General features: G+C 49.1%; 2 protein-coding genes across 9 annotated transcripts in view; both read right to left on the reverse strand.

Annotated features, from left to right (window-relative positions):
• Positions 1-7,379: 7,379 nt before the first annotated feature.
• On the reverse strand, positions 7,380-9,597 carry Zfp36l2 (ZFP36 ring finger protein like 2). Its single transcript, XM_074049589.1, has 2 exons — positions 9,413-9,597; positions 7,380-8,936 (listed from the first exon to the last, which is right to left on the reverse strand). The coding sequence occupies exons 1-2, from the start codon at positions 9,461-9,463 to the stop codon at positions 7,518-7,520; spliced, it is 1,470 nt and encodes a 489-aa protein (XP_073905690.1). The 5' UTR covers positions 9,464-9,597; the 3' UTR covers positions 7,380-7,517.
• A 2,585-nt stretch (positions 9,598-12,182) lies between these two features.
• Thada (THADA armadillo repeat containing) overlaps positions 12,183-26,278 on the reverse strand; it is a 321,031-nt gene continuing 306,935 nt past the window's right edge. For 5 of the 8 annotated variants that reach the window (XM_074049587.1, XM_074049582.1, XM_074049581.1 and 2 more), the window contains 2 exons: positions 15,207-15,376; positions 12,183-14,170 (listed from right to left, as the gene is read on the reverse strand). In XM_074049587.1, coding sequence (XP_073905688.1) covers positions 13,775-14,170; positions 15,207-15,376 — 566 coding nt within the window. In that variant the 3' untranslated portion in view covers positions 12,183-13,774. Of the gene's footprint in view, positions 14,818-15,206; positions 15,377-26,278 lie in introns of all 8 variants that reach the window. The other 3 variants (XR_012439673.1, XM_074049585.1, XM_074049584.1) reach the window with 3 other exon arrangements.

Raw genomic sequence — 26,278 nt, forward strand, 5'->3', positions numbered from 1 at the left:
CCTTGGCTTCCTTGTCCTTTTCATTTACAGCCTGCATCTGAGTACAGTTTTTGAAAAAATGGAGACGGAATTCACGTGCCATCAAATTCATCAAATTAAAGTGCCATGTACAAATTTTAGTATTAGTCATAAAGAGACTATCACTACCATGTAAGACCAGAGCATTTTCAACCAAAAAGAAACCCTCTGCCTGTCAGCAGTCACCTCCCGGCCGGTGTCCCCGTCTTTTGGCCCCTGGCAGGTACCGTGTGGACTTGTCTATTTGGACACTTCACACAAATGGAGTTATAGGATATGTGCTCTTTCGGGGCTGGCTTCTTTCACACAGCATAATGTTTTCAAGAGTCATCATATCGTCGCATGGGTTGTGGCTCTCGATGACTGAACATTGCATTATATGGACATACCACAGACATTTGGGCTGTCTCCACTTTTTGGCCATTGTGAACAAGTGTACAAAGTTTTTATGCATCACCATGAATCAGGTGGGGTAGGGGAGACAGACATTAACAAAATAATTATAAGAACCCAGCCATCAGCTGGGGCTGTAGCTCAGTGGTACAGTATTTGCCTTGCAAACGCAAGGTCCTGGGTTCAATCCCTAGCATCGTTAAAAAAAAAAAAAAAGAAATGAAAGAAGAGGGAAAAAGTGTTCAAACTCCAGTACTGCCAAAAATTTTGTTTTTTGTTTTAAACTTGGGGCTGGGGCTGTGACTCAGTGGTAGAATACTTGCCTAGCCTGTGCGGGCCCTTGCTTTGATACAGCCCCACAAAACCAAACCCTTTGAAGGCAGCACGTGGGGTACCCTGGAGCGGTTGCACGGGAGATCGAGTGCAGGTGGGGTGCAGTGGAGTGCGGGCTGCCGGAAGGAGTGAAGTGCTGGTTCAGGCTTCAACACCCCAACTTTTCTTTTTTGGAATTTGGACTCAGGGCCTCACGTTGCTAGGCAGGCGTTCTTCCACTTGAGCCACTCCACCCGCCCAACGCCGACTCAACTTGAAAGCCCCCTCCTGCCCACTCCATGAAGACCGGGCGACAGCCCCACTGCACCCGTGACCCGTGACCGGCATTGACCGGCCTGCGGAGCCGCCTGTGGCGGGAAGGAAAGGCCCTGCCCCTCGTTGGTGGACTGGGGTCGGGGGATCTGCCAGCAAGTGTGAATCACGTCTCTGAGCCCCAGCAAAGCGTGTCTCCGCCCTGTGTCCCTGACGTCATCTGCATAAGGTGTGGCTGTGGCTGTCAAGTCGAACCCACCTCCGGGTCTGGGCACCGTGTTGGGGGCTCAATAAAGTCCTCACTGGCCTCACTGGGCCCCAGGCTTCAAGGGTAGCCAGCCAGGGAGAGACCCCAGGTAGCAGAGCTTTCTGGGGTTACTCGCCTGAGTCTAGCTCCTCTCCCCAGAGGCTCCACCCTCTGCCCAGGTTAGTGGCGGGGGTGGGGTGGGGTGGGGTGCGGGTGGGGTGGGAAAAGCAGCTTTCCACACACCCTGAGTCTTCTGCGCTGCGGATGCAGGTCGGTGGCAGTGTTTACCTAGCACGTCCAAGGCCCTGGGTGAATCCCCAGCTCCAGAAAGGCAATTACCCTGAGCCCATCTCAGGGGTGCCCACCCTGTGACCCCTCTGCGGGTGGTGGCAGTTAGTCAGATAGGGCCTGGGCCTGCACAGATCCCCCTCCCCATAAGACTGGCACCGAGCCCCTTGGAGGGGACACAAGCCACCCCACAGCCGGTCTGGCCTCCTGCAGAAGGGTCACTGGGAATTCTGTGTCTCATTTACTGCTAGGCCACAGAGTTTTATTTGAAAGTAATTTTAATTAGCCGGAAACTAGGAGTTTAATAAATGGAAAACAGAGAACTTTCCAAGGCCATAGCTGGGAAACACTCACTTTTTAAAAAAATTCCGACTGGCTTCCCAGACCAGCTAAGCACCCTGACATGAGGGCCCGATTGCCAGAGGAATCCACAAGGAAAACAAAGCTTATTTTTAGAGAAATATTTTAAACTTGGTTTCGGTGAGCTCAGGAGTTTTCTTGTCTGTCTCGAGTCCTTAATATCTTTCCTTCTATTTCAGAGCTGCCGCTCCTGGCACAAGAACTCCTATCTGACAAGAGCTATTTCTGCCTAGATGAAAATAAAAGTCCCCTCCCCTGCCGGAGAATGAGTTGTTTCTAAAAATGTCCCTGCAGACAGCAAGCTGCCCATGAGGCCTGCCCTTGGCAGGTGTGCCCAGCAATGAGGGTGGGTCTGGGGTCCCTGCAGGCCTGGTGACTAAGGGCCATCCTCCCACTTAGCCCCATCCTGCTGTCGCCCAGCCGCCCAGCAGGAAGCGGAGGGCAGCCTGGCAGTCATTTCCGGGTTTTGAAAGCAGTTTTTAAACTTGAAAGAGGCCTGCTAAGAAGGCTGCTTTTCCTCTGTCGGTGTTGGCAGTACCCTCCGCCAAGCGGTCACACCCCCAAATGCTACTCCCGACCCAGCCAGACCCCAACACACAGCTGTATGTCCATGCGTCATCCCACAGACCCATGCACCGATCCCCAACTCCCACAGCTACACACAGGCACACCCAAACCCAAGCCACTCACAAACAGCAACACATGGACACACCTACGCACAGCCACACTCACACACCTAAGCCCACACACATGCACCTGCAGACACACTCACACCCAAACGCACAGCACACCCACAGGCCCCCCCCGTCAATATCTATGTACAGGAAGAGCACAGGCCTGCCACCAAGCAATACGTCTCTTCATGCAGTACACACAACATGACACACACAGCCACAACCACAAACATTTGTACAGCACTCCCCACAGACCTCCCTCCAGAGACATGCTCCCCTCCCCCCGCCCCCCACAGCCTGACATGCTTCAGTGCATTTTCAGGGACAAGGACAAGAGGTGCAGTGGCTTTACTGCTCCTGCCTCCTTTTTGCAGGGCTTGGCCTGGGAAGGCCTCTTCAGTCACCAGGCTCTGGCCCCGCCCCACCCTTCCCCTGTCCCTTCTCTCCTTGGCCAGCAGCACAGAGCTTGGGCTGCCCTGGATACCTACAGCTCTGTACATCCCCTGGGAGAGTGGACAAAAAAGAAAAATAAGAAATATAATGAGATGACAGCCAGGCATGGTGGGGCACACTTATAATCCTAGCACTCAGGAGGCTGAGGCAGGAGGGTTGTGAGTTGAGGCCGAGCCTGGGCTACATAGCGAGACTCTGACTCAAAATCAAACAAAGCAATGAGGTGACAGCAATGGAGTGTTGCTATGGCCCTACTGGGAAGTAAGCCTGAGCAGCATTGGCCCAGCTGGTCAGCTTCTGAGGGCTATGCAGAGACCAGACTTCCCTTTTAGGAAAACTGGATGAGAGTCACTTCCGCCCTCACTTGTTACTACAAGCAGAGCTGGAGGGCAGGGGCTGTCTGGGGATTGTTTCCTCCCAGGGTTCAGTGCTCTCTGGCGGGCTTCCTCCCTGCACATGTCCACCTGGGTTTCCCTGAGACCCCCAGACAGGTTTCAATTGGGCACCCTAGTGCTGGGCAGCCAGACCTGGCAGTCCAGAGCTATGCCTGCTGGCTTTCCTGTGTCTGGGCTCAAAACTCTCCATCTATTCCCGCAGGCCAGTGTGGAGCTTTGCTCTTCCTTCTCAGTAGTTTCCTGTGCTTTTCTCTTACACACCCAGTCGTGGAGTCAGATGGTGAGGGGTGGATATGCACACGCACACATCGTTTCTCTGAAATAATTTAGAAGGTGCTGCACACAAACTGGACAGCTTTAAAAACACCTTCCTTTCCACACAGCCAGTGGAGACTGAACACCAGCCCATTCTGGGCTCATTGTCACAGCTGACCATGGACGAATGCTATCTTCACTCACCCTGGAGTTACCCATCAGGTTTAGTTCCACTCTGCAGCCTGTGATGGCAACCGTGCTTTGTCCTTACTTGTGAGTTTTGCTTCTATTTCCTGAACTGACAAGAAAACTGGCTGGAGGATGATCAAGCACTAGCTGTTTGCTGTTAATTCCAGCCGCTGCAGAAGGACAATGACCTGGTACCTTCATTGACGTGTGGCAAGAGGAAATTTCTGAATGATCCCCCTGGCTTTCTATGCTCTGCTGGTCCTAAAACACAAAACTTCAAATCCTAGCTATTGGGCTTTCAAATAGAGCAATTTTAAAAAATGATTGTGGCTTACCCCATGAAGTCAAACATTCCAGCCGATCAAAAGTACTTGTTTAGAGAAATAAGTTTGGGAATGAAATGGAAACAAGACCTTTGAAATGCAGCTTGGCGTAAATAGTAGCACATTTTAGACGTTTTCTCCCCACTGCACATTCTTTATGGGGTAGAGGCCAGGGAGCAGCAGGGGTCTTCACCCAGCCCAAGCCCTCCTTGGCCCCAGGATTCCCCTCCCCTCCCCCGCACTGCTGAGGTCTAACATCTGGGAGAATTTTGAAACTACTCCCCATCTCCTTTGGCGGTGTATGCCAAACACCAAAAAACGCTCCAGTGCACACCAGCACCATCATTCTTAACTCAAAACAGCTGCCTAAGCCTGGTGCAGCCACCATAGGCCCCCACCCCTCCCAGCTCAGCTGAGTCACAGGAGACCCAGGCGAATGCAGGGCCAGGGAGAGGGGATGCAAGGATTGGTTGATAGAGTCCAGCTGTGGTTGATAAGAAAGCAAGCAAACGATCGCTAAATCTCTTACCTACTTTGAAAAGTGTGTGAATTCTGCGTGTGTGTGCTGGGGCAGGGGGAATGGAGAAAAACACGAATTGATTTATGAACCTGATTTTGTTTTTAAAGTGAGTAGGAAGAAACTCCAGTCATTGTAGTAAGTTTGCTCAACTGTTTGAGAACCAGCAGGCAAATCAATGCAGTCTTTAAATTCCTTTTTCTAGAGGCCTGGATTGAATTTGCTTTCTGCCCTTTCAGAGTCCTCTAAAACCCAGACTCTAATTCCTTTTGCATAAATAACTTGTATGCGCTCATTCCCAGAGGAAGTTGTCTGCATAAACATCACCCAGATAGAAGTTTAACCTGCCTAATCTTCCTTCCCTCCCTCTTCGAACAAGGACGCAACCACTTTCCAAAGTCCATGCAAAACCTCAACCCCCCAACCCAGGCACAGCCTGGCCCAGACCTCCACCTCCAGCTCAGCACTCCCAGGCCCTGCAGGCCTCCGACGGGCAGCAGGCTGGAGAAAAATTGGACCTTCAGCTGCCACAGCAACCACGTGACCCACTGGGTGACTCACAGGCAGGGCCACACCCCTTGAGGTCTCCCGCCAGGCCCTGCCACCAGCCAGCCAGCCAACCCTGGGGATGCATCTTATTACCGAAGGGAACAGTTAACTAATGCCCTTGACAGTCCGAATAGTTTCAGCTAAAAGGGCTTGCTATAAAATAAACACAGGTACAAGTAGATGCAGGCTTTTCTGAACTCTGCCAGCTCCCCACATCCTTTTCCCCACCCTCCCAGCTACAGAGGGTGCCTGTGAGGCCACAGGAAGCGAGACATGCTTGTTTAAAAAAAAAAAAAAAAAAAAAGCTACTTTACACATTAATACCTTTTTTTTCCCAAAAATTTTATTGGGGGGAAAACTACAAAACATTTACAGTACAATGTTTACAGTCACAATTTGTAGTGAACTGATTCCCCAAAATATATTACAACTCAAGTTGACTTATCTTGTTACATTCAAAAACCTACTTCTGTCAAAGTAGTCCATAGAGTACATCATAGTGCTCCAGCTGTACCTACCTACAAGGCTACTGCTCATTCATCCGCTGTCCAGGAAAGCTCAGACATTCCTGCCTTTCTACACAGAAAAAAAAAAAAATAGTACAAGTTTTGGAGTTTTCTGTAATTAAACAAGGCATATTCACGGACTACCTACCATTTCAGCACTAAGAGGTGGTCTCTTTATAGCTATAGAAAAAAGTGGTAAAAAATCTCTTCCTTTTGTGCAGTTGAACCCATCCTACATTCAGATTCTCTCAAGCAAAATACTATACACAAAATACTTATTTGGTTGAGGAAGATTTAAGGCAAGTTCGGGCCCTTCTGAAGGCACTGTGAGACAACCCCCCCCATTATTGCTACATGTCCTTTTACTCCAGAGTATGTCACAGTCAAACTGGTGGAATCAGCAAATGTTTTTTGCTAGTTTATCAGCTGGAATTAGAAAAGTACGCCACACATGAAAGTCTGATTGCAAAGTATGTGCTCAGTCTCTTTCTTTTTAAAAGATGGATGGGCTACAACCATGATACATTCTAAGAAAACTCATAAGATATTCCTCAAACTACTTCCACAGCATCAAGATAGATTTCTGCAAAGAAATCATGCAATCTTTCAAAATTTACGTAAACAAGGAAAGAAATTAATGAAATAAATATTACATACAATCTCTTAAATTAAGATTTTTTACTCATTTACAATAAAATAACCAAGTGAAGTTACAAAAGGCATATATTACTGTGAAAAGAACATACACTCCACATTTTGCCGATTAATAATGGCAATCATAATTTAACATAATAAAAGAATATATATCTATTGCTTCTCATCATACTCGATAAATACAGTATGAACAAAATTTTCAATGTATACTTTTCACAAGATAATAAATAAGTTAAATAGTTTTTTTCATATTGAGTTGTGGTGCAGTGGTGCGAATCAACTCAAAACAGCTAAAAATTCAGCAGTTATCCCCAACAATTACAAAGTAAGCTCTGCCCAAGGCTTCCAGAAAGAGCAGACAAAATGGTTCTAAACTAAACACTGCCTAAGTGATGGCAATTAAACCAGTAACCAGTATCAAACTTTGGAATGCGAGGGTTTCTTCCCCCCTCCCCAGACATATATAACTTTAAAAAACAAAACAAAACAAAAAAACAAAACCCCCAAAATACCTACAAGGCTGAGAGCTACTATCAAGGCATATTCTTGGCAGAATACTAAAAGCTTATAGTTTAGCAAGGTGGTGACCGGCTGGTTTGTTTACACTGGTGAGAACAGTTGGGAACTTCTTTGGAGATGGGAGTTCCCACATCTGGACTGTAACTAATGCTTTTCAAGTGGAGAGATGGAATGGTGGTTGGTAGCTGCTGGTTGCTAGAGTCTCAAACTCATCGGAGACCTAAAACAGTTTAAGTGTTTGGTTTTTCTTTTTTGTTCTATTCGCATCACAACTGCCCTGTTGTGAATATTTTGTTCATCAATACAAAAAGTTCGTTGGCTGTTTTTGCTCAACAAGAAACTTTGTAATAATAATAATAATAATAAAAATAATAATAGACAAAAAACCGAGAAAACCGAAGGGGGAGGGGCAGGCCCCCTCCCAGCACAGAGTTCGAGTCCAAGTGCTCGGCGGGGGAGCGGCAAGTCTTTGCCTGTGGCTTGGTCACCCCCGGCGTGGGACAGGTGTGTGTGTGGTGGGGGGAGCTGGCGAGCACCCCGGCTCGGCCTCTCCCTTCCTCCTCCTCCTCCTCCTCACTGGCGCCCCCTTGCCTCAGTCGTCGGAGATGGAGAGGCGGCTGAAGATGGGCAGGCGGCGGCCGGGATCCAGGCTGGGGGACTCGGAGCCGCTGAGGCTGCCCGAGCTCAGGGAGCCGCTCAGGTAGCTGTCGCGGTCCGACAGCGAGTCCGGGGGGCTGGGGGGCGCGTCGAACACGGGCGACTCGGACAGGCGGCGCGGCAGCTGGAAGCTGAAGGGCGGCGAGGGCGGCGCGGCGCCGGCCGGGAGGGGCGCGCTGGGCGGCGCAGGGGGCTGCACGGGGGGCGCCAGGCCCTGCTGCTGGCTGCGGTAGTAGGCGGCGGCCGCGGCCGCGAAGCTGTGGGTCTGGATGGCCAGCGGCGTGATCAGGCTGCTCAGCTCCGGCCCGAAGGCGAAGGCGTTGTTGGCGCACGAGGCGGCGGAGCAGGCGGCGCACGGGGCTCCGGGCGCGAGCAGGTCCTCGGCGCCCCCGGTGCCCGCGCCGTAGAGCAGCGCGGCCGCCGCCGCCGCCGCCGCCGAGGCGCAGCACGTCGGGGCGCCCGAGGGCGTGGAGGCCGCCGAGGCCGAGGAGCAGGAGGAGGCGGACGAGGAGCAAGACGAGGCCGACGAGCAGGAGGGCGGCGGTGGCGTGCGCGACGTGGGGCTGTCGAGCAGCAGCGGCGACTCGAGGCCCCCCGGGGGCTGGTGGTGGCCCGACGGGAAGCCCGAGAAGCTGAGGCTGTGATGCAGCTTGGGCCGCGGCTCCCGAGGGAAGCCCAGGTGCAGCGCGTCGCGCGCGCCGAAGGCACGCAGGTCCCCGGACGCGCCCCCGGATGGCGCGGGCCGCCGCTCGTCCGCGTTGTGGATGAAGTGGCAGCGGGGTCCGTAGGGACAGAAGCCGATAGTGTGGAAGGTGCGGCACAGCTCCGTCTTGTACTTGGGGTGGCGCGTGAGGCTGCGCAGCTCGTGGAAGCCGTGCGCGAACTGGCACTTCTCGCCGTACTTGCACGTGCCACTCTCCTCGAAGGGCCGGCACAGCTCGGTCTTGTAGCGCGTGGAGTTGATCTGGGAGCCGCCGCCCCCCTTCTGCTGCTGCAGGTGCAGGAGGTGCTGGCTGCGCTCGCCGTTCTCGCTGAACGAGCGGTCTCGGAATTTGTTCTCCTTGTTGAGCAGCGCTGTGCCGCCGCCCCCCGACGGCTCCTTGAGGGGCCCGTAGGAGGCCGGGCCGCCCGCCGCCGAGTTGCCGCAGCTGCTGCCGTTAGCAGCGCCCGGGAACTTGGGCGAGCAGCTGCCGGGGCTGGGAGCAGGGTGGGCGAGCGCGTGCAGGTTGCTGGCCGAGTGCCGTCGGAGAAAGCCCGGCGCGAAGCTCGAGCTGGGGGCAGCGGCCACGGGCGTCCCCACCGCCTTCTTGTCCAGCATGTTGTTCAGATTGAGGTTGGCCAGGGATTTCTCCGTCTGCCGAAGGGAAGGCAGCGGGGAAGGGATGAAAATCGGAGGGGAGCGGAGAGTTGGGGCTAGCTTTCCGATGACCCCCCCCCTTTTTTTTTTTGGTCTTGTTGATTTCAACTCAGCCTCCACCCGTACACGCACAAAAGCGAGAACGGAGGGCACCCACCCGGACCGCTCCGGGTTTCGGCACGTGATCCTCAGCCCGTGGGCAGCGGGGGTAGGCGGCGCAAACACTATCCGGGAAGTCCCGGGCAGCGTGGCCGCGGTCAGTGCCCGAGAAACTAAACAGCTACAGCCGTTCCCTCCCCTTCCCTTCCGCCCAGCCTGCTCCTCTCCGCCCACAAGGCGCTAGCAAAAAGTACTGCAAACTCCAGGATTTCTTCGGACCCGCAAAGTCAAGCAAGGCCTAGGGCAGAAGGCAAAGTCTGGAAAGTCAAGGGCTTCGTTCTGCCCGCCGTCCTCCCTTCCTGCTCCCCGCCTACCTTGCACAAGAAGTCGATATCGTAGAAGGCCGACAGAAGTGTGGTCGACATGTTTCTGGGTCCTGTAATGGTCGGAGCCGCAAGCTGGAAGGTTGGGAGGAGCCCTTGGGGCGGCGCGGCCGAGCTCGAGCCACGACGAATAACGGGCGAGGGGCGGGGAGGGACCGAAAGTTTGCTGGAGCGGGGGGGGGGGCGGGGGGGGCGAGAAATGAGGGAGAGGGAAGCAGCGTGGACTGGGCAGAGTGTGCCCTGGAGTGCGGAGTGGGGGAAAAAAAAAGAAGCAAAGAGCGCACCTCGGCGCCCCGGGGTGCCCGGCCCGCCCCCCCGCGCGGAGCCGACGGCAGCTCGCGGACTGCTGGAACTCGGCAGCCCGCGAGCGCGCGCCCTATATAGAGCCCGGGAGCGCTGTCGCGGCGGGGCGGGCGCGCCGGGGGAGGGGATAGAACGCTGACCCCGCCGGGGTCTCCAGGCAACGCCGCCCGCCGGCTCGCGGACGTCAGGCTCCTTCCTGGCCTCCCATTGGCCGCCGCCAATTTTTTTCTCTGGGGGAGGAGGCTGGAGGACTCGGGGCGGGGCAGGCTGCGGGGGCGCTGGGGCAGCGTGGAGAGCTCGGCCCAGTTGGGTGCTGGTGGGTGGCGGCGGGAAGTTACCGCTGTTCGCCTATGGGGCTGTAGTGTTGGGAAGCCCCAGCACGTTCAACGTGGACTGAGTTCTGCAACCCTGGACGTGTCTTTCTCCGCCCGATCCTGCTAGGCGGACTTACGCAGCTTTTATCTCCCACCCTCGGTTTTGTACTGGGCGCGGGAATTGCAAAATGCAAGAATATTGCAACCGTCTGCGCGGCCCTGTTGGTTGGCAAAAGGTGCTCCGAACTGGGGGCTGGGGCTCCGGGCCTGAGTCCCGTAGGTGGCAGCTCTGGCCCGGCGGCACGTGGAGACGCGGTGGGGGTAGGGGCGGCCACGCGGGCTGCTGCCGCGGCAGTAATAACCCTTAGGAGCTTGGGTCTGGTTTCTCCTCCTCTCTCCCCGCCCAGACTCAGTAAACAGGGCCTGAGCGGCCGGCCCTGCCGGGCAGGGCTTGAGTGTCTGAGGACAAGGCGCTGGCTTTGCTAATCACATCACAAGACCTTGAGCCTGGGCCAAAGGCGCTGAGTGGCGGGGCGGGGGAGCCGACTGGAGGACGGGAGGAAAGCCGAGAGAGCCGAACAAGCATGGAGGCGACTTTCTCCATTCCTTCCGAGTGCCGGCCGGCTTGGCCTTCCCTAACCCTCCAGGGAGTTGGAGTGCTGTTTCCAACCAAAGCTCGCCCAGCGTCCTCCAAGCCCTTTACCTCCTCGGCCGGAGGTGAGGGGCACCCCACCCGCCTTAGCGCGGTGCGGACTGCAAGGATCAGGCTTAAGCAGAGCCGCAGCCCAGGTGGGGGCTGTCTTTCTGTTGTCTCCTGGCAGCGCACACCCATCTGCTAGCGCTGGGAAATGTGCGCTCCCTACGGGTGCCCCACTCCTGTACTGGGACGGGGCACATACTCCCACCTAGCGCCCAGTGAGGCTAAAGCCGCTGACAGCCCTACTCCGCCGACCTGGAGTTTGGTCTGGGACCCTTCTCGCTATACTGAGTATGCTGGCTGCCAAAGAGCTGGAATCGGGCCCATGATTTCACCCAGCTGGCAGCCAGACCGCCTAAGGTGGAAGGAAACTTGACCCATACCCCTTCCCACGTTGATCTACTTGTACTCAGTCCATCCGGTACTCATCTGCCTGTCAGCTAACCAGGAACGGAAGGGAGGCAAGCCTTTCTCTCCTAAGGAACAGATTTCCTTAGAAGCCGGTGTGCATTTCCCACTGCTGCAGTCCCCTACTGCCAGGGAGCTAGAGTCCAGGGCAGGGATGGGAGGACTTTAGGATCAGAAATGTAGTGCTGGAGTTGAGGTCCTGCCCCTGATAAAGTCATGTGGCTGGGGCAAATCACATTATCTGGTGCTTGGGTTTCCTTGCTTGTAAAACAAAAATAGAGAGAAAATTCTACTTTACTCATCCCTCACCTTTGTCAAGGCGCAAATGAGATATTCATAAAGGCGTTTAAAAGATAAACAGGTACATGGCTGGTGGTATGGCTCAAGTGATAGAGTGCCTGCCTAGCAAACACAAGGCCCTGAGTTCAAACTCCAGTACTACCAAAGAAGCAAAAACAACAAACAAGAAAAAAGGGTACAAATCATTTTACACATAAAAAAAAAAAACAAAAACAGGCAAAGGGTACTGATGGAGAAAGCCAGGCCTCTGTACTGTGGCCAGATGGATGTGGAGGACCACAGAATTTATAAGTACAGAGCCAGGGGCCACCCAAATCTTGGACCCAAGAGTAACTAGTGACCTCAGGAGAGATGACTGCTTCCTTCTTCCCACCTACCTGCACTGGCCTCCTCACAGGGCTGGGCAACTGTGGTTGACAATGTTTTATGCCTTGTTGAAATTACTTGAACATGAGGTAAGTCCCTGAGAGTAAGGTCTCTGAGGTTTCTCCTGGGATCCATTAGTGTGTGGCAACCATTTTCCAAGCCCATTGCTATTAGGTTAGTAACAAGACTTCAGATACAAACCGGTAGAAACATCCATCCTTCCTGCCCTCCCAGGCTGGCTAGAGCCAGCCAAGATCAAAATCGGGTAATTCCCAGGCAACAGTGGTGAGAACACCTACTTTGTAGAGTTGGTAGGATTCTGGAGATAACATGTAAACGTGTTCTAGAACATACTTTGGCACAGAGTACCTGCTAGTGTGAAGTATTTTTTATTATGTAACTGTTTTTATTTCATTTTAAATGGGGGAAAAAGGAATGCTGGCCTTTTCAACAAGCTGGGTTTTGTCAGGCCCCGTGCAGAATTCTCTTGTGGTTATCACCACACTGCACCATCAATCTCTTCTCACCAGCTAGGTCTTAGAACAAAAAAGTGTTAGGTTAGCAACTTTACATCAGGTGCGGGCTACACAGATGCCTAACTAGGTAATTAACTCAGGATCACAAAACCCACATTTGGGTCTGAATGGTTGCAAACTCACCCGGTGAATTCCCTGTTCTGTAGATGACACTTTGGACACTGAGTTAACCTCTCCTCCTCTTCCTCCAGAGTCCTTTCACTATATTTCTAGGATGGCCTCATTTTTAGTGTTAGTTAGCTTTCTCTCAGAGATCAGTTATGTGAGAAACTCAGCTTTTCTGCAGTAGGAAATGGTCCAACTCCTTTCAAACTTGTAACTTCATACCCTCAAACATAAAGTAATTCTGTGACTACTCACCTGAGAAGTATTTAAAAATATTTACAGGACATACATGTTTATATATTATGACTTAAATGGCATGAAAAATGAATATGAACAAGGCTACAAGCCATTTAAGCTATGAATCTCAAGGTAACTGTGGGTGATACTCTGAAAGTCAACATTAAAAATGGTAAACCAATGAAATACAAAACCAGCAGCAAAATGAGTGCAAGAGCGCCATCTGCTGGATATTTTAGGAAGAGGGCTGGGCTGGGCTTGGAGAAAAATCCCTTAAATTTTATAGATTAAATCACTGAAGGATAAATGTGCTTATTGGTAACATACATGAGAATCTTCTTGCTACTTCCACTAAACACAGGATGGTTTACAATGTGGGCATCACATTAATAAGCTATTTTTTCTGGCTCTCCTTTGCCCAGGTTCCTTCTCATAGCTAAGAGTGTATGCTGGGTGGCACAATCAGATGTCCTAGTGTGGGAGATAAGAGGTACTCTCAATGGCTTGTCTAACAGTTGATATGAATGTGTGGGCCACCGCAGGACTTGCACATGCAGACAATAAAACAAAATTATTCACATGAGATTGATTCTTTCTTAATTCTCCCAGGATCCAACATGTGGAACATATTTCTGCCTTGCTAAAATAGAACAAAATTTAGAAATCTGACCAAATGGGTTGTGTGCTAACTAATCCAGCCTTTACATATAGCCAAAAAAAGGAGGAGGTGTTAAAACCCATTTTATCTTTTGTGTTAAAACCTAATTCTGTGTAGTCCATTCACAGAAATGTGGGGTAGCTATGGCCGGACATTAGCAGTACTGGGGGATGGATGGAAAGGCCTGCAGGTGGCCTGCACCTGGGTACAGAGTAAATATTCAACATGGTAGCCTCACTTCCTACAGTAGCTTCAATAAACTAGGCTCCCTTGAATGAGTGAACTGAAGAAAAATCCCTATGTAGGAAGTGACACAAGTCCAGATTCCCAGAAGTGGGAGGAATACAGGGAAAAGTCTGAATATATGCTGGACATGTTTCTTGCCGATTTAGTGGAGGAATAACCCAGCTCTCTCCCCTCCGCCCCCCTTCAACATGCTGCTTTTGTCCTTGGGACAGTCAACTGACTTGCTTCTACAGGAGAGTCTTCGGCTCTGAGAACAAGGGGGCTTCCCTCTTCTTTTCCTTCCAGAAAGGCCAGCAGCCTCAGGCCAGCTAAAGTCCTTTCCTCCTGAATGCGCAATTTCGTGTACTCCACTGTCTTCAAAAACTCTGCGGTGGGTGGAAGTTCTCTAAAGAGCAGGGAGAGGAGATGGTACTGCTCTGATACCATCTTCTGCAGATGACAGAGCCTCTCAGAGCTAGGGGTATGCCAGCCAGACTTGCAGAAGAGTTGGAAGAGGTGCCTCCAGAGGTATTTCACGAAGGTTAGGGTCTCTGCCCAAAAGTTGACTTCTGCTTTTTCAAACAGGTAGTCTTCTTCCCCCTACATCAAGTGAAAATGCCCAAAGTGAAACTCACAGGCAATTCTGACAAGCCTCAGGCACACCAGGCAGGGGTTTGCAGATTCCAGAGGTGTATCCCCTTCCCCATCTGACAGAGGGCCCACTCCCACCTGTCAACACCTGTGCGCACACACTATTGGCAGTCTTGAAGGTCACCTTCTATTTTCACTCCTTGTACTTCTCTACCAGAGAGGAATTATTTTTCCTCAGACTTACCATGACTGTTGATAAAGATGCGTTTGTAGTTCAAAGCCAAGATATTCTGGAGGTCTGATGCTGAGAAGGTGACCTTGACAAGGCAGTGGGACTAGATCTTAAGGTGTATCCAGAAGTCAGAGAGGAGGGAGGAAGGGAAATCTCAGCAGCAGACCAAAGAGTAAAGAGTTACCAACTTCTGTATAAGCATGAGACCCAACTTCTGTAATGCTGTGGATTTTCAAGATCATTTTATGAAATACTTTATCATGTCTCCACATTTTCTGTAAACAGACTGCTTTTCGAACTCTTGGCCTGCTGGAGATGCCAAGACAGCAGAGCCAGATACAGGTGGCCCTGAATTTCTGTTCTTAGGATGCTTTTGCTGCTTGTCTTGGTCCTCAGGTTCCCTATCGATGACTGGTCCCCTGCCCTAGAGGAAGTGAATAGTTTTCAAGCAGCAAGTTCTCTAGAAGGACTCTCATTTTCTGGAAGTACTTAATTTTGAGACCTAACTGTGGGGAGTTCCACACTAACTCCAAGGCCAACTATTTGCCATAATTACACTCTAAACATCCAAGGTGCCTCTTTCAACGTTTCTCCCCAGCTGTCTGAAGACTTGCCATTGGAACCCCAAAAGTGAGCCTGAGTGTGCCCCTGGAGGGCCCCAGCAGGCCCTCTCCTGATTGATCCCTGCTCCATATTTAAGTACCTAGAAGTCAGCTTCTAGCCACCCATCAAGTCCCTCAGCCTGTAAGTACCACAGCCAGAGGGGTTAGGACATTTGAAATACCTCCCTGTGCCCTAAGTCCCTAGAATCACCTGATGTGGGCTCTCCACACGGCCCATGAGGTCATCGCCCTCTCCCAGCAGCCATCCTAGCAGGACAGGCAGTCCAGATGCCAGCTGGTCCCACTGCTGGAGCAGGTCACATAAGACAGCTAGGGCCAGGGCCAGAGCGATAGAGGCATCCACCTGGCAGAAGGCAAACTCTGCAGAGACAGACAGAGGTGAGCAATGAGTGTGCTGCTCAGGGCCAGCTGGGGAAGCGTGAAGGACTCTGGAAACTTGAAGCCACTAGTTGGGCAGTAAGCAGGTGGGAAGTACTCACTGAGGGCTTTTAATCCCCTCTTGGGTCCTGCTGTCTACACTGCTAGAGTGAGGCTGGGGCCTGAATGCCACCATCCCCATGCTCCTATCCCAGTGTCAGAGCATGGGGACAGAGCAGCTTCACCTGCACGAGTAGACATTTCTCTCCCCTCAGCCCCTAGGAAGTAGCTGGAAGGATGAGGAAGGTCCCCATACAGTGTCTCCTGCAGCCTGGATCCACTGGTAGCAGGCACCTCTGCGCAGGACAACAGCAGCATGCTTCTCAATGGGCAAAGAGTACAGGCTTTAAGGTCTCCGCCACACTTCTCAACTCTGCCAATGGTAAACATGGTGTTGTGTGTTCCAGTAAAACCGTATCTACGGATGCTGAAATGAGTTTCATGTGTCAAAATAATTACTCTTTTGATTGTTTCAACCATTTAAAAATGTAAAAGCCACTTGTAGCATCAGGGCTGTCCAAAGCAGGTAGTGAGTTAGATTTTACACACACCACACCCCATTTTTTTGTTTTTTTTTTTTGGGGTGGGACTGGTGTTTGAACTCAGGGCTTCACATTGCAAAGCAGGTGCTTTACTGCTTGAGTCACACTTCCAGTTCATTTTTGCTCTGGTTATTTTGGAGATAGGGCCTCACAAGCTATTTATTTACTCAAGCTGGCCTTGAACCATGATCCTCCAGGTCTCAACCTCCCAAGTAGCTAGGATTACAGATGTGAGCCACCGGTGCATATTAGGCAGTGCTCTCCCACTCAGCTACATTCCCAACCCAGGATTTTGCTTCCTCTGTCTTGGAATAAATTGTGTCTTTCAGACCCTTGCCTGTCTGAGGGTGAGGTGCTGAAAGAGTAGAAAGGAGTGTAAGAAGAGGAAGTAGGGTGTGTTGGTGAAGCCGTCGTTTATTTCATTGTTTGGCCTTAGTCTAAATATGGGGTTGGAGGGAGGTTCAGGATGTTGACACTTCTGTCAGTAACTGCCCTTCCCACTGCAACCAGCAGGAGGCCTGATACGGGAACTGCAATCCCCCACTCAGACAATGGGCTTCTGAGGATCCTTCCTGCAACAGCACCTGTGGAGCTGAAGCTCTCAGCTTCAGCCCAGAACCGCCCTGACTATGTTTGCTTAACACACAGGGAGAGCTTCTTAGGGTGTTGAACCAGGGCCTATGATGTGTCAGGTCCTGATCAAGGCTTGATCTCTAATCCTGCCTCTCCCATATGCCTTGGTGCTGGGGACGTAATCCAGGGCTTTGTGCAGGCAGGCAAGCACTCTACCACTCAACTACCTTCCAAGCCCCCAGCATCTTTGGACTGGGTATATATATATATTTTTTCCAGCACTGGGGCTTGAACTCAGGACCTACATCTTGAGCCACTCCACCAGTCCTTTGTTTTGAGAGGTCATTTTGAGATAGGGTCTTGCGAACTATTTGCCCAGGCTGGCTTCAAATTGTGATCCTCATGATCTCTGCTTCCTGAGTAGCTAGGGATTACAGGTGTGAAGAACCAATGCCTGGCTTGGACTGGGTACTACCACCTCTATTCACAGATAAGGCACCTGGGGTGCAGCCAGATAAACCCACTTGTGCACAATCACAGAATTCCACGTCTGTAAGGAAATCAGAATTGACAAGTTTCATCGTGCATGCAAAGCACACACCTGGGGAGTAAGTAGCAACATTTCAGAGATGCAGATTTATACAGTGTGGTAAGCAGGGCTGGGGACCATCCAGCAGGATCAGGATTACTTAGAGGCCACAGAGCAGAGCCTAGACTCATGTAAGCAGCCAAAGTTTTGAATGATCTCATCACCCTCAGAGTCCTTTAGTGTCCTGTTCTCCATGTTGCTTGGTCTAGCAAGGAACCAGGGAAAAGACCCAGAAAAAAGGAAGATGAGGGGGGTAGGGTGGAGGAGTGGGGTGGGGAGGAGGAGGATCCCAGGTGCAATTCAGCCGCAGATCTGAGCCATGTGTTGGTCAGGGCTTTATTATAATACAACCTCTGACTCGCCTATGTGGCTCTTAGCTGGTTGAAAATCTGTATGGGGAGGGAGTACAATTAAGTGGACTCTTTCAAATCCCTAAGGATTGAAAACAGGATTCAGTACAGACCAGATACTCAGAACATATCTGTTCATGCTCTGGAGATTGTGGAATCTTTTCCTTTATCACACTTGACTTAACTCATGTTCTTTTTTGGTTGTTGTTTGTTCTTTGAGACACGGTGTCCCTATGCGGTCCAGGCTGGTCTGGAACTTGTGATCCTCTTGCTTCTACCTCCCAAGTTCTGTGATTGCAGGTATGCCTGGATCACTTGACTTAATTTGAACACTAACATTGAGAATGGCACAAAAAACGCCTTGAATAAACAGTTACTAGTACTGTTATGAGCAGTATGAATGCTTTAAATACTTTATTCCTATTGAGTCTTTAGTTGCTCCCACTGCCCTGTAAGGGAGGCATCCCTACTAGCCAGTGAGGAGCTTTGCTCCTGGAGGTGGAGAGCAGCTATGAGTTTGCACAGTTGCTAAAATCCGTCTCGGTGCACAGGCTGCCCCTTTTCTGCAGGGCAACAACAGAGAAACCTGCCCAGAAGCCCAGGCAGATGAACAAGGCACATTTGCTTTCACTTTTCCTTATTAATAAAAGAGCTCCCAGCTGGGGACCACAGCTGAAAAAAAGCCACAGCTATAAGTCCTTCACACTGTGGAACTTGTTTTGGGGTAGTGGTGGTGGTGGTATTGGGTTTCAACTCAGGACCACTTGAGCCATGTCCCTAGCCTTTTTGTTTTTAGTTATTTTTCAGATAGGATCTTGTGATTTTTGCCCAGGCAGAGAGGTCCTCCTACTTATACCTTCCACATAGTTGGGATTACAGTTGTAAGCCACCACATACAGCTTTTTTGTTGAGATGGGATCTTTTGCTAATTTTTTGCCTTTGCTGCCTTCAAACCTCCATCCTCCTGATTTTTGCCTTCCAAGTAGCTGGGATTATAGGTATGAACCACTGTACCCAGCTGGTCAGCTGATCTTGAAATCTTCTAGAAAAGTCTCCTCTCTAGCTCACTCTTTCCCCCTCTTCCTTTTTTGTTTTTGGTCTTAAGGCAAAAACTGAGGCACTTCAGGGAAGAAAAGTTTCACCTACCAGCAAAATGAGTGCCTGCAGCTCAGGTGACACTCATGTTGTGTCCATAAAGAACACATAGAGGTGACCAGAGATGCCACCAGGAATGCCAGGCTGCCACACCAGTGTCACCTGAGAGGACAAATAGCTTCCCTCTGTATCATTTGCTACGAATCATGCTCAGGAAGGGGCAGAAGGGAGCCAGGATGACAGAGGCATGAGGAGAGCTGATGTGATGTGGCTGGAAGTGGATTCTGAGAGGATCACAGCTAGCCCAACACTGACCCTGCAGGATAAGGAGAGGGAGAGGGAAGGTGGGATAGGGATTAACCAGAGGTAGGTCCCCTACTTCAACAGCCAGGTGCATTTCATAGTCCCCTCATTTACTACCTGGTGCTGGACGAAGACAACTTAGCCAGAGCAGCCTGGATGTCAGCCTGCAAAGTGCCTCTTGAGGGGAGGCTGAAGAGGAGGGGAAGAGAGTTTCTACCTAACTTGCAGACCGGTGACTCCATCAAGGAAACAAGAAAGCAAGCAACCAAGCAACAGTGTGTTAGGATGTGCTGCGTATCAGAATACCCAAAACAATCTTTTTTTTTTTTGGCAGTACTGGGGCTTGAACTCAGGGCCTCATGCTTGCTAGACATGCACTCTATCACTTGAACAATTCTGCCAGCCCTAGCCAAAACAATCTTGGAAAAAAAAAAATCAGAGGACTCACATTTACTGATTTCAAAACTTACCACAAAGCTGTTTTTTTTTTTTTCTCATTTTATTTTTTGTGGTGCTGGGGATTGAACCCAGGGCTTCATGTATTCTAAGTACATGTTGTACCACTGAGCTACATCCCCAGCTTGACAGTGGTGTTAGCATGAGGACAGGCATACAGATCAATGGAACAGAGTCCAGAAACAAATTCCATCATTTATGGTGAGCCAATTTTTTGACAAAGGTGCCAAAACAATTAATTTGGGAGAAAGAAGAGTCTTTTCAACCAATCACACTGGGATAATAGAATACATACATGCAAAAGAATGAGGCTGGACTCCAACCTAACACCATACACAAAAATGAACTCAAATGTTTCAAATGTCTAAATGTAAGAGTTAAAACTCTCTTAAGTTTATCTTAACTCATAGAGAAAACAGAAGTAAATCTGAATAAACTTGGATTAGGCAAGAATTCTTAGATATGACACCAAAAGCACAAGCAACAAAAGAAAAGCTGGATCATTCCCAACACTGCAAAAAATTTTTTAAAAAGGGGAAAGATATAAAGAATTAGTGCAAGGACAACTTAAAGAATAGGAGAAAACATTTGCAAATCTTGTAGCTGGTAAGAGCTATATCTACAGTATACGAAGAACTCTAAGATGCAACAATTAAAAAAAAAAAACCAGCACAATTAAAAATATTCTGGGCTGGTGCAGCAGCTGCCTAGTAAGCATGAGGCTGTGTGTTCAAACCCCAGTATACCCCCAAAAAATAATCAAAGAGGGCTGGGGACAGGCCTTGAGTGGTAGAGTACCTGCCAGAAAAGTGCAAGGTTCTGAGTTCAAGTTCTAGAACCATCCCACACCTCCAAAAAGTACAAAGGATCTGAGAAGACATTTCTCCAGAGAAGGTGTATTAATGACCAATAAGCACAAGAAACAATGCTTAGCATTACTAACCATCAGAAAATGCAAATAAAACCACAGAAACACCATCTCACACTGGCTTGGATGACTAAAAATGATAGGTACATTTTGGTAAAGCTGTGGAGAAAATGGAATCTTCAGTTTGTTGGTAGGAATGATGAATGGTGCAGCCACTTTGGAAAAGTCTTGCAGTTTTGCAGAAGATTAAACCATGTGACTCAATAATTCTACATCTAGATATACCAAGAGAAAGAAAAACATGTCCACACAAAACTTGTATATGAACATTCATAGTGGCCTTGTTCATAATAGCCAAAAAATGGGAACAATCGAACTGTCCATCAACTGAATGGTTAAATAAAATGTGGCATGTCTACATAGGTGGAACAGCATTCATCCATAAAAAGGAATGAAGAGGCTGGTAGCTCAGGTGAGGCAGTAATACTATAACTGAGGGAACAGAGAGCAGGGATGACAGGTGCTTAATGGAGTTGTCCAGATCTTAGGAGTAGCAGTAGTTGAGAAGTGAAGAGGTCAGCGTGGGGAAGAAATCATCTTTTAAGGTAAGGAGAAACAAACCCTGAACTCTCCTGGAGTGCTCCACAGACCACTGGGTGAGGCTGGCTGGTCTGTTCCTGTCTATGGTAGATCAGGCACAGAGTGATTAATACATTCAAATTAATACATTAATACATTCACTGACTAGTGAATGGATAACTCACTTGGAGGCAGACGAGAGACATATGGCTGCTACAATGGACACTTCTTCTTGATACTGGCCCAGTCCCATCAGGGCTCTCCCGCCAAGGCAATGCCTAGCTATTAGGAACGGTTCCTTGCTAATATTTTTATAATGCTTCTTTCCACCTCCCAGGAAGTAATTGTTAATTTTGAGGCAGGTAGATGGGTGCATCACAGGCTTTAAAGTAATTTTCAACTGTACTAATTAAAATGAAAATGTCAATGTGGATTTCTTCCACATTGTCTACCAACTGATGATAATAAAGTAAGTTCACATTTTTTCATGTCTGAAAAGTATTTCTGAGAATCATGGAGAACATACTGTCCAGACTGATACTACTGGTCAATTCTCTTTCCTAAGAGGTCAAGTTAACACAATAAATGCTGAATGAGTGGTGATGGGTCGAGTTTTCCCTCTCTCTAGCTCTGCAGAGCCCCATTTTAGGCATCTGGAAAATCTCTCAGCTTTAGGGCATTCTCCAGGTGCTGGGTGGCTCTGATAGTCAATGAACTCTCCATTCATCAGTCACAGTCTTTCTCTACCCACAGTGTTTACTGAGCACCTGCTGTGTGAGGCACTGTGGGAAACCTGAGGAAAACCCCAGTCCTTTCTCCCATAGTGAATAGTTTAGTCAGAGGCAAGGTGACACAAAGTGTTAGGAAGCAGTCCAAGATGGTTTATGACAGAAGCTAATTATTACATTAGTACTGGCAATGAAAGGATAGGAATAGAGAAAAGAGAGCAGGAGAAGGGAGAGCTTCATTGAGGGCAGGGGATAAGAAACCCTGCACAGCTGGGACCAACGTGGGGCGCTCAGAGCTTGAGCAGAAAGGAGACTGGATCTTCCTGAAGGGCAGGCCCCGAGGGGCAAAGGGAGTATTTAATTGAATTTGAGTATTATTGTGCTTTCTCTTTTCTGAGCAAAGTATTTTCAGGTTTCAGTAGGCTGTTTCCAAACAACCTCATTATTTCTAGTCTACTCTACAGTCCTTACTTCCTCTCAGCAGGGAAAACCCCTGTGTTTTAGTCACGAGAAACAAATAAGCGACCTAATTATTGGTTCATCTGCTAAGTCTACCATTCAGCTCTTCCAAGGGCTGCTGGGAGACTCTGGCCCTTGTCCCCTTTTGCTCTCCACCCTGGGGCCCAGGATCCCAGATGCTGAGGGCCATCAGCACCAGGGCTCAGGAGGCATTCCTAGTGAATGCACTTCATGACTATACCACCAAATGCCATCATTCAATCTTGATCACCAAACAGAGTTTCCAGATGACCTTTACGGACACAAATGGTCCAGAGGAAGGTCTGTATCTTAGGAATGGGTTGGTTCTTCTGCTTCCACGGACCTAGCAGGAAGTGTAGGTATTAGTCTCTGTTCTTTGTCTGTATATAAAACAAACAAAAAAAAAAACCCAACTAATCAAAGAAGAACCAAATGTGCTTATTGGAGCTCTCAAGGGCAGCCTCAGTCACAGCATACACTGGGCAAGGGGCAAATGCTGCACTGGGACAACTGCCTACCTACTAACTGCCCTAAGCTGTGTACCTGACTACAACCTGCTGGTGGAAGTAAATCTGGAGGGAAATTCATCTACCACAGGTGGACCCTTCTTTTTCCTCTCCCCCTTTGTTTTTTAATCCCTACAACCCACTGTTTAAAAGAAGGAACACATGAAGGCAGAACCCAACTAAAACATACTCAGGGTCTCCAAGATACTGAGGCACCTATAAGAAACATCTGGACAGGGATGTAGTGGGATTATTTGGTCTTTACACAGGTTTGGTACAGCTCACATGTTTTTTTTTCAAAATTAGGAAATTTCTACCTGGAGCAGGGTAGTGGCCACTCCCCACAGAAGGCAGATGCATATCCTGTCAGGGATACTCTTTCTGCTTGCCATCTTGGTATATGTCTCTTGCCCTGCCCCTGTGGACACATGAGCATGTGACCTCTACACAAGGATACTAAAGAAGGCAGTTGGCACTGCACCAGCTCCAGACCTTTTGCATATGAGAACACTGATGTCCTCAACTAAAGTCCTTCTCTGGTCAGCCTCTTTCCCTGCACTCCAACTCTGGACTCTGACTTACTCACCATTCCCCCTGCCTGGTATACATTCTTCCTTTTCTTAACTTAGTCAGGCCCTCAGGACCCACTGTGGGGCCTGTAGTCTGGATTTCTCCAGTCCATTATGGTCTCTTTCTTGATCTCTGCACATCATTCTAGGTGGTCACAGATGGTAAAGGAGGTCATTTCAAGGTCAAATTCCATGGCTTTCCTTTTCCAGGATTGTCCATAGAAATAGCACTGGGCCTCCAATGGATACCAGTCACTCACTACTGGTTTGAGTCTTGCACTAAGTAGTTTACTTGTTACTTGTGGTTCCCTATGGGAAAATCAGATTGCAAGAATAAAGTCACAGAGGTAGATAGAACTGTTACTATTTTACATTCAGGGCTGTTGAGATTAGAGAAATAGTTCATTCAAGATCACACAGGTAAGCAGCAGAGCTCCTGCCTAGCAAATGTGCAGCCCTGAATTCAAACCCTAGTAACTCCCTCTTCCCCCCACCAAAAAAAAAGATCACATAGGCCATGACTGGTAGGGCCAGAGACAAACCCAGGCTTGTCTGACTCCAGAGCCTATGCCTCTAAGTACTAGATGAATGGGTGACTAGATTATTTTGTTTGCCATCCTGTTTGCTTACTCCCTAAGGATGCTAACATCTATGACTGCATTATCCAGGTTTCCTTGCCAATGGACTTCCAGTTGGATTTATCCATTCGAGGGGATACTGGTATACTGAAGGGAAGGAAAAGAGAAGTTGGGGTACTTCTTTCCTGCACATTCTTCTGTTCAAGTTGCCAAAGTTCCCCCATAGCATCCCCCACAGCAAGAGCACTGTTGGCCAGTCTTTTATCCCTGCACCAGCTTTTTCTGGACCCCTGCCCCTCTCCTTCCAGCTGTGGGGATTGTCACAGCTTCTATCATTGCTTGCCTCTAGGTGCCTTACTACTTCCCTTCACCAGAGATGATGCTGCTCCTCAGGGGACCCATGTCAATGGAGCTGTTTTAGCTGTTGCAATTAGGAGGAGGTGGTGTTACTGCATGCAGCAGGTAGAGGCTAGAGAGGCTACTATAAATGTGCTATAATACACATGCCAGCGCCCTCCACCCGCCCCAATATCGGTAGTACGTAGGGTAAGAAAGCCTGCCTTAACCCCACCCCCAACCTTACACAACCCTCCACAATCCCTTCACTAAAGTCTCTGAGTGACTAGTGCAGTAGATAGATGGATGAAAGTCTTCAGGGCGTCCCAGGAACGAAAGGCTGGGTATCCCCTTGGGGCAGACATGGAGATGCCCATCTCTTCATCTCCTCTTTTCATGGAAGGTGTCCCCTACTTCACCCCTCCTTATCAGCCCTCTGGACAGAGAGGGGCAACAGGTGAAAAGTAGCTACTTCTGCTAAAAGATGGGCTACAAAGCCCTTTCTGCCCCAAAGTGGAAACATGTTTCCAGGTTTGAAGGGAAACTAAAACAACATTAATTGAAATTTTAAAAATACTGGAAGAATACCTTGCAATACTAAAATTTTGCCTTTCTTCATTTTCAAATGGAACAAAGTTCCTGCAGGGCCTAGCTCCCACACAATGCCATGTGCACAGATGTGGTTCCATGATGTAACACCTAGGACTGCCTGATATAAACGTGCTTCCTGGTGACCTATGAAACCAGACATACCTTAGCAAATCCCTTGTTTTCATTTTAAAGAAAATACTATTTTTTAAAAAAAATTTATTCTTCAAGATAAAATAATTATGACTTAAAAAACATGGGCCCACCTTAAATTACGGGATAAATACATTTTTCCCTAATTTTTAAAAAATGGATACAGCCATTATGAATGAAAACAAGAATGTACTTTGTAAGAGTTAAAAGTGTGTACTTCTTACTCAGCAGGGCTATATTTCACTGAAAAGGGATTGATAAATTAAATTATGGTTGGCTAACAGTACACTCAGCTAAAAGCTTATGAAAACACTTGCATTTTTTTCACTTTCAACCACACTAATGAGTGAGGAATGAACTCAAACATCCTTCTCAAATGACACCACCTGTGAACAGCCCTGGTTCTCCAAGGGCCTTTCCCACCTGGGAGTTGGGAAGGTCAGTCCTCTAGTCTTCAAACCCTTCAGGGAACTTCCATCAGACTGGGTTTTGAGTACTACTCACTTTTCATTTCTTGAGGCAATCTCCCAAGCTACACAGGGAAGGCTAGGGACATGTGAGCTTCATCTATAGCTTTTCTAGTGCCTGATGAACAGCAGGCTCATCCTGCCATGTGGCCCTCGTGTGTCTAGCACAGGCTAGAACATTTTGTCCTGTGCTTGGCATTCCACATTCATCAGATTCCTTTGGCTTGAACTGGGTCAGGCCCTTCCTAGGCAAGGTGCAAAGGCAGGCCCCCGGAGCCACCCCCGCTAGGCCTGCAGGGCTACACTGTTGAGTCTCCTGAAGAGTTTCACACCTGCAGCTCTTGAGATGGTAGGTGTCTGTGCTTGCTCCTCTGCATGGCCATTCTCCCCAAAGCAGTCCTCCTAGGAGCAGCACTTGGACTTCCGCCCAGTGAACCAATGAGGGGAGGCTAATGCCACAGACTGAGAAATCCTCCTGGGGTATCAGGGCAACGTGGGATCCCTTTTCTGTCAGCCTCCTTTTCCTCAGTCCAGGCAGAGTTTAGTAGCTCAGATACATTCTATTTTCCTCACCGATAAGAGCCCTTGAAACGTCTCTTTTTCCTTTCCTTGAAGTCACTTCAGTTTTCCTTAGAATATTTCACAACTAGAACTTCTTTCTCTTACAATGAATTTTTCCTGAGCTCTTGAGACTGATTGGCTCTTGTAAATTATTTGTGAAGCTTCTCTGGCCTTTAGTGTCTTCTGCCTACTCTCAACCATTGAGTTTATTTAGGGTTCAAGGGTTCACTGCAACAAAGCTGTTGAGAGCACAGGTGCTGTGCTAGGACCACAGAGGTCAAGGTGGGGAGCTCAGCTCTCCCAGCACACTGGTGGTTTACAGAGGGTAGTGGGTACAAATGGCTAAAGCCTAATTAAAGACTAGAAAATTTAAATAGAAAAAATTCATGATAGCAATGATCTCTCCTGAGGACTTATACAGCCTTCTACAGAATCTAGAAAGTTCCCTTATAGTACCCCACTCCACGCTTTTACAGCTCTAAACAGGGTAAACACAGACAGTACAAATCAAGGTACAGTCATGT

This window comes from Castor canadensis, chromosome 12 (assembly GCF_047511655.1).
Source record: "Castor canadensis chromosome 12, mCasCan1.hap1v2, whole genome shotgun sequence".
Classification (NCBI taxonomy): Eukaryota; Metazoa; Chordata; class Mammalia; order Rodentia; family Castoridae; genus Castor; species Castor canadensis.

Excerpts from the sequence above, each read along its gene's own strand:
- Zfp36l2 (XM_074049589.1), bottom strand. The coding sequence starts at position 9,463 with ATGTCGACCACACTTCTGTCGGCCTTCTACGATATCGACTTCTTGTGC. Across the intron at positions 8,937-9,412 it reads ATATCGACTTCTTGTGCAAG|ACGGAGAAATCCCTGGCCAA; the intron begins GTAGGCGGGGAG and ends TCCCTTCGGCAG.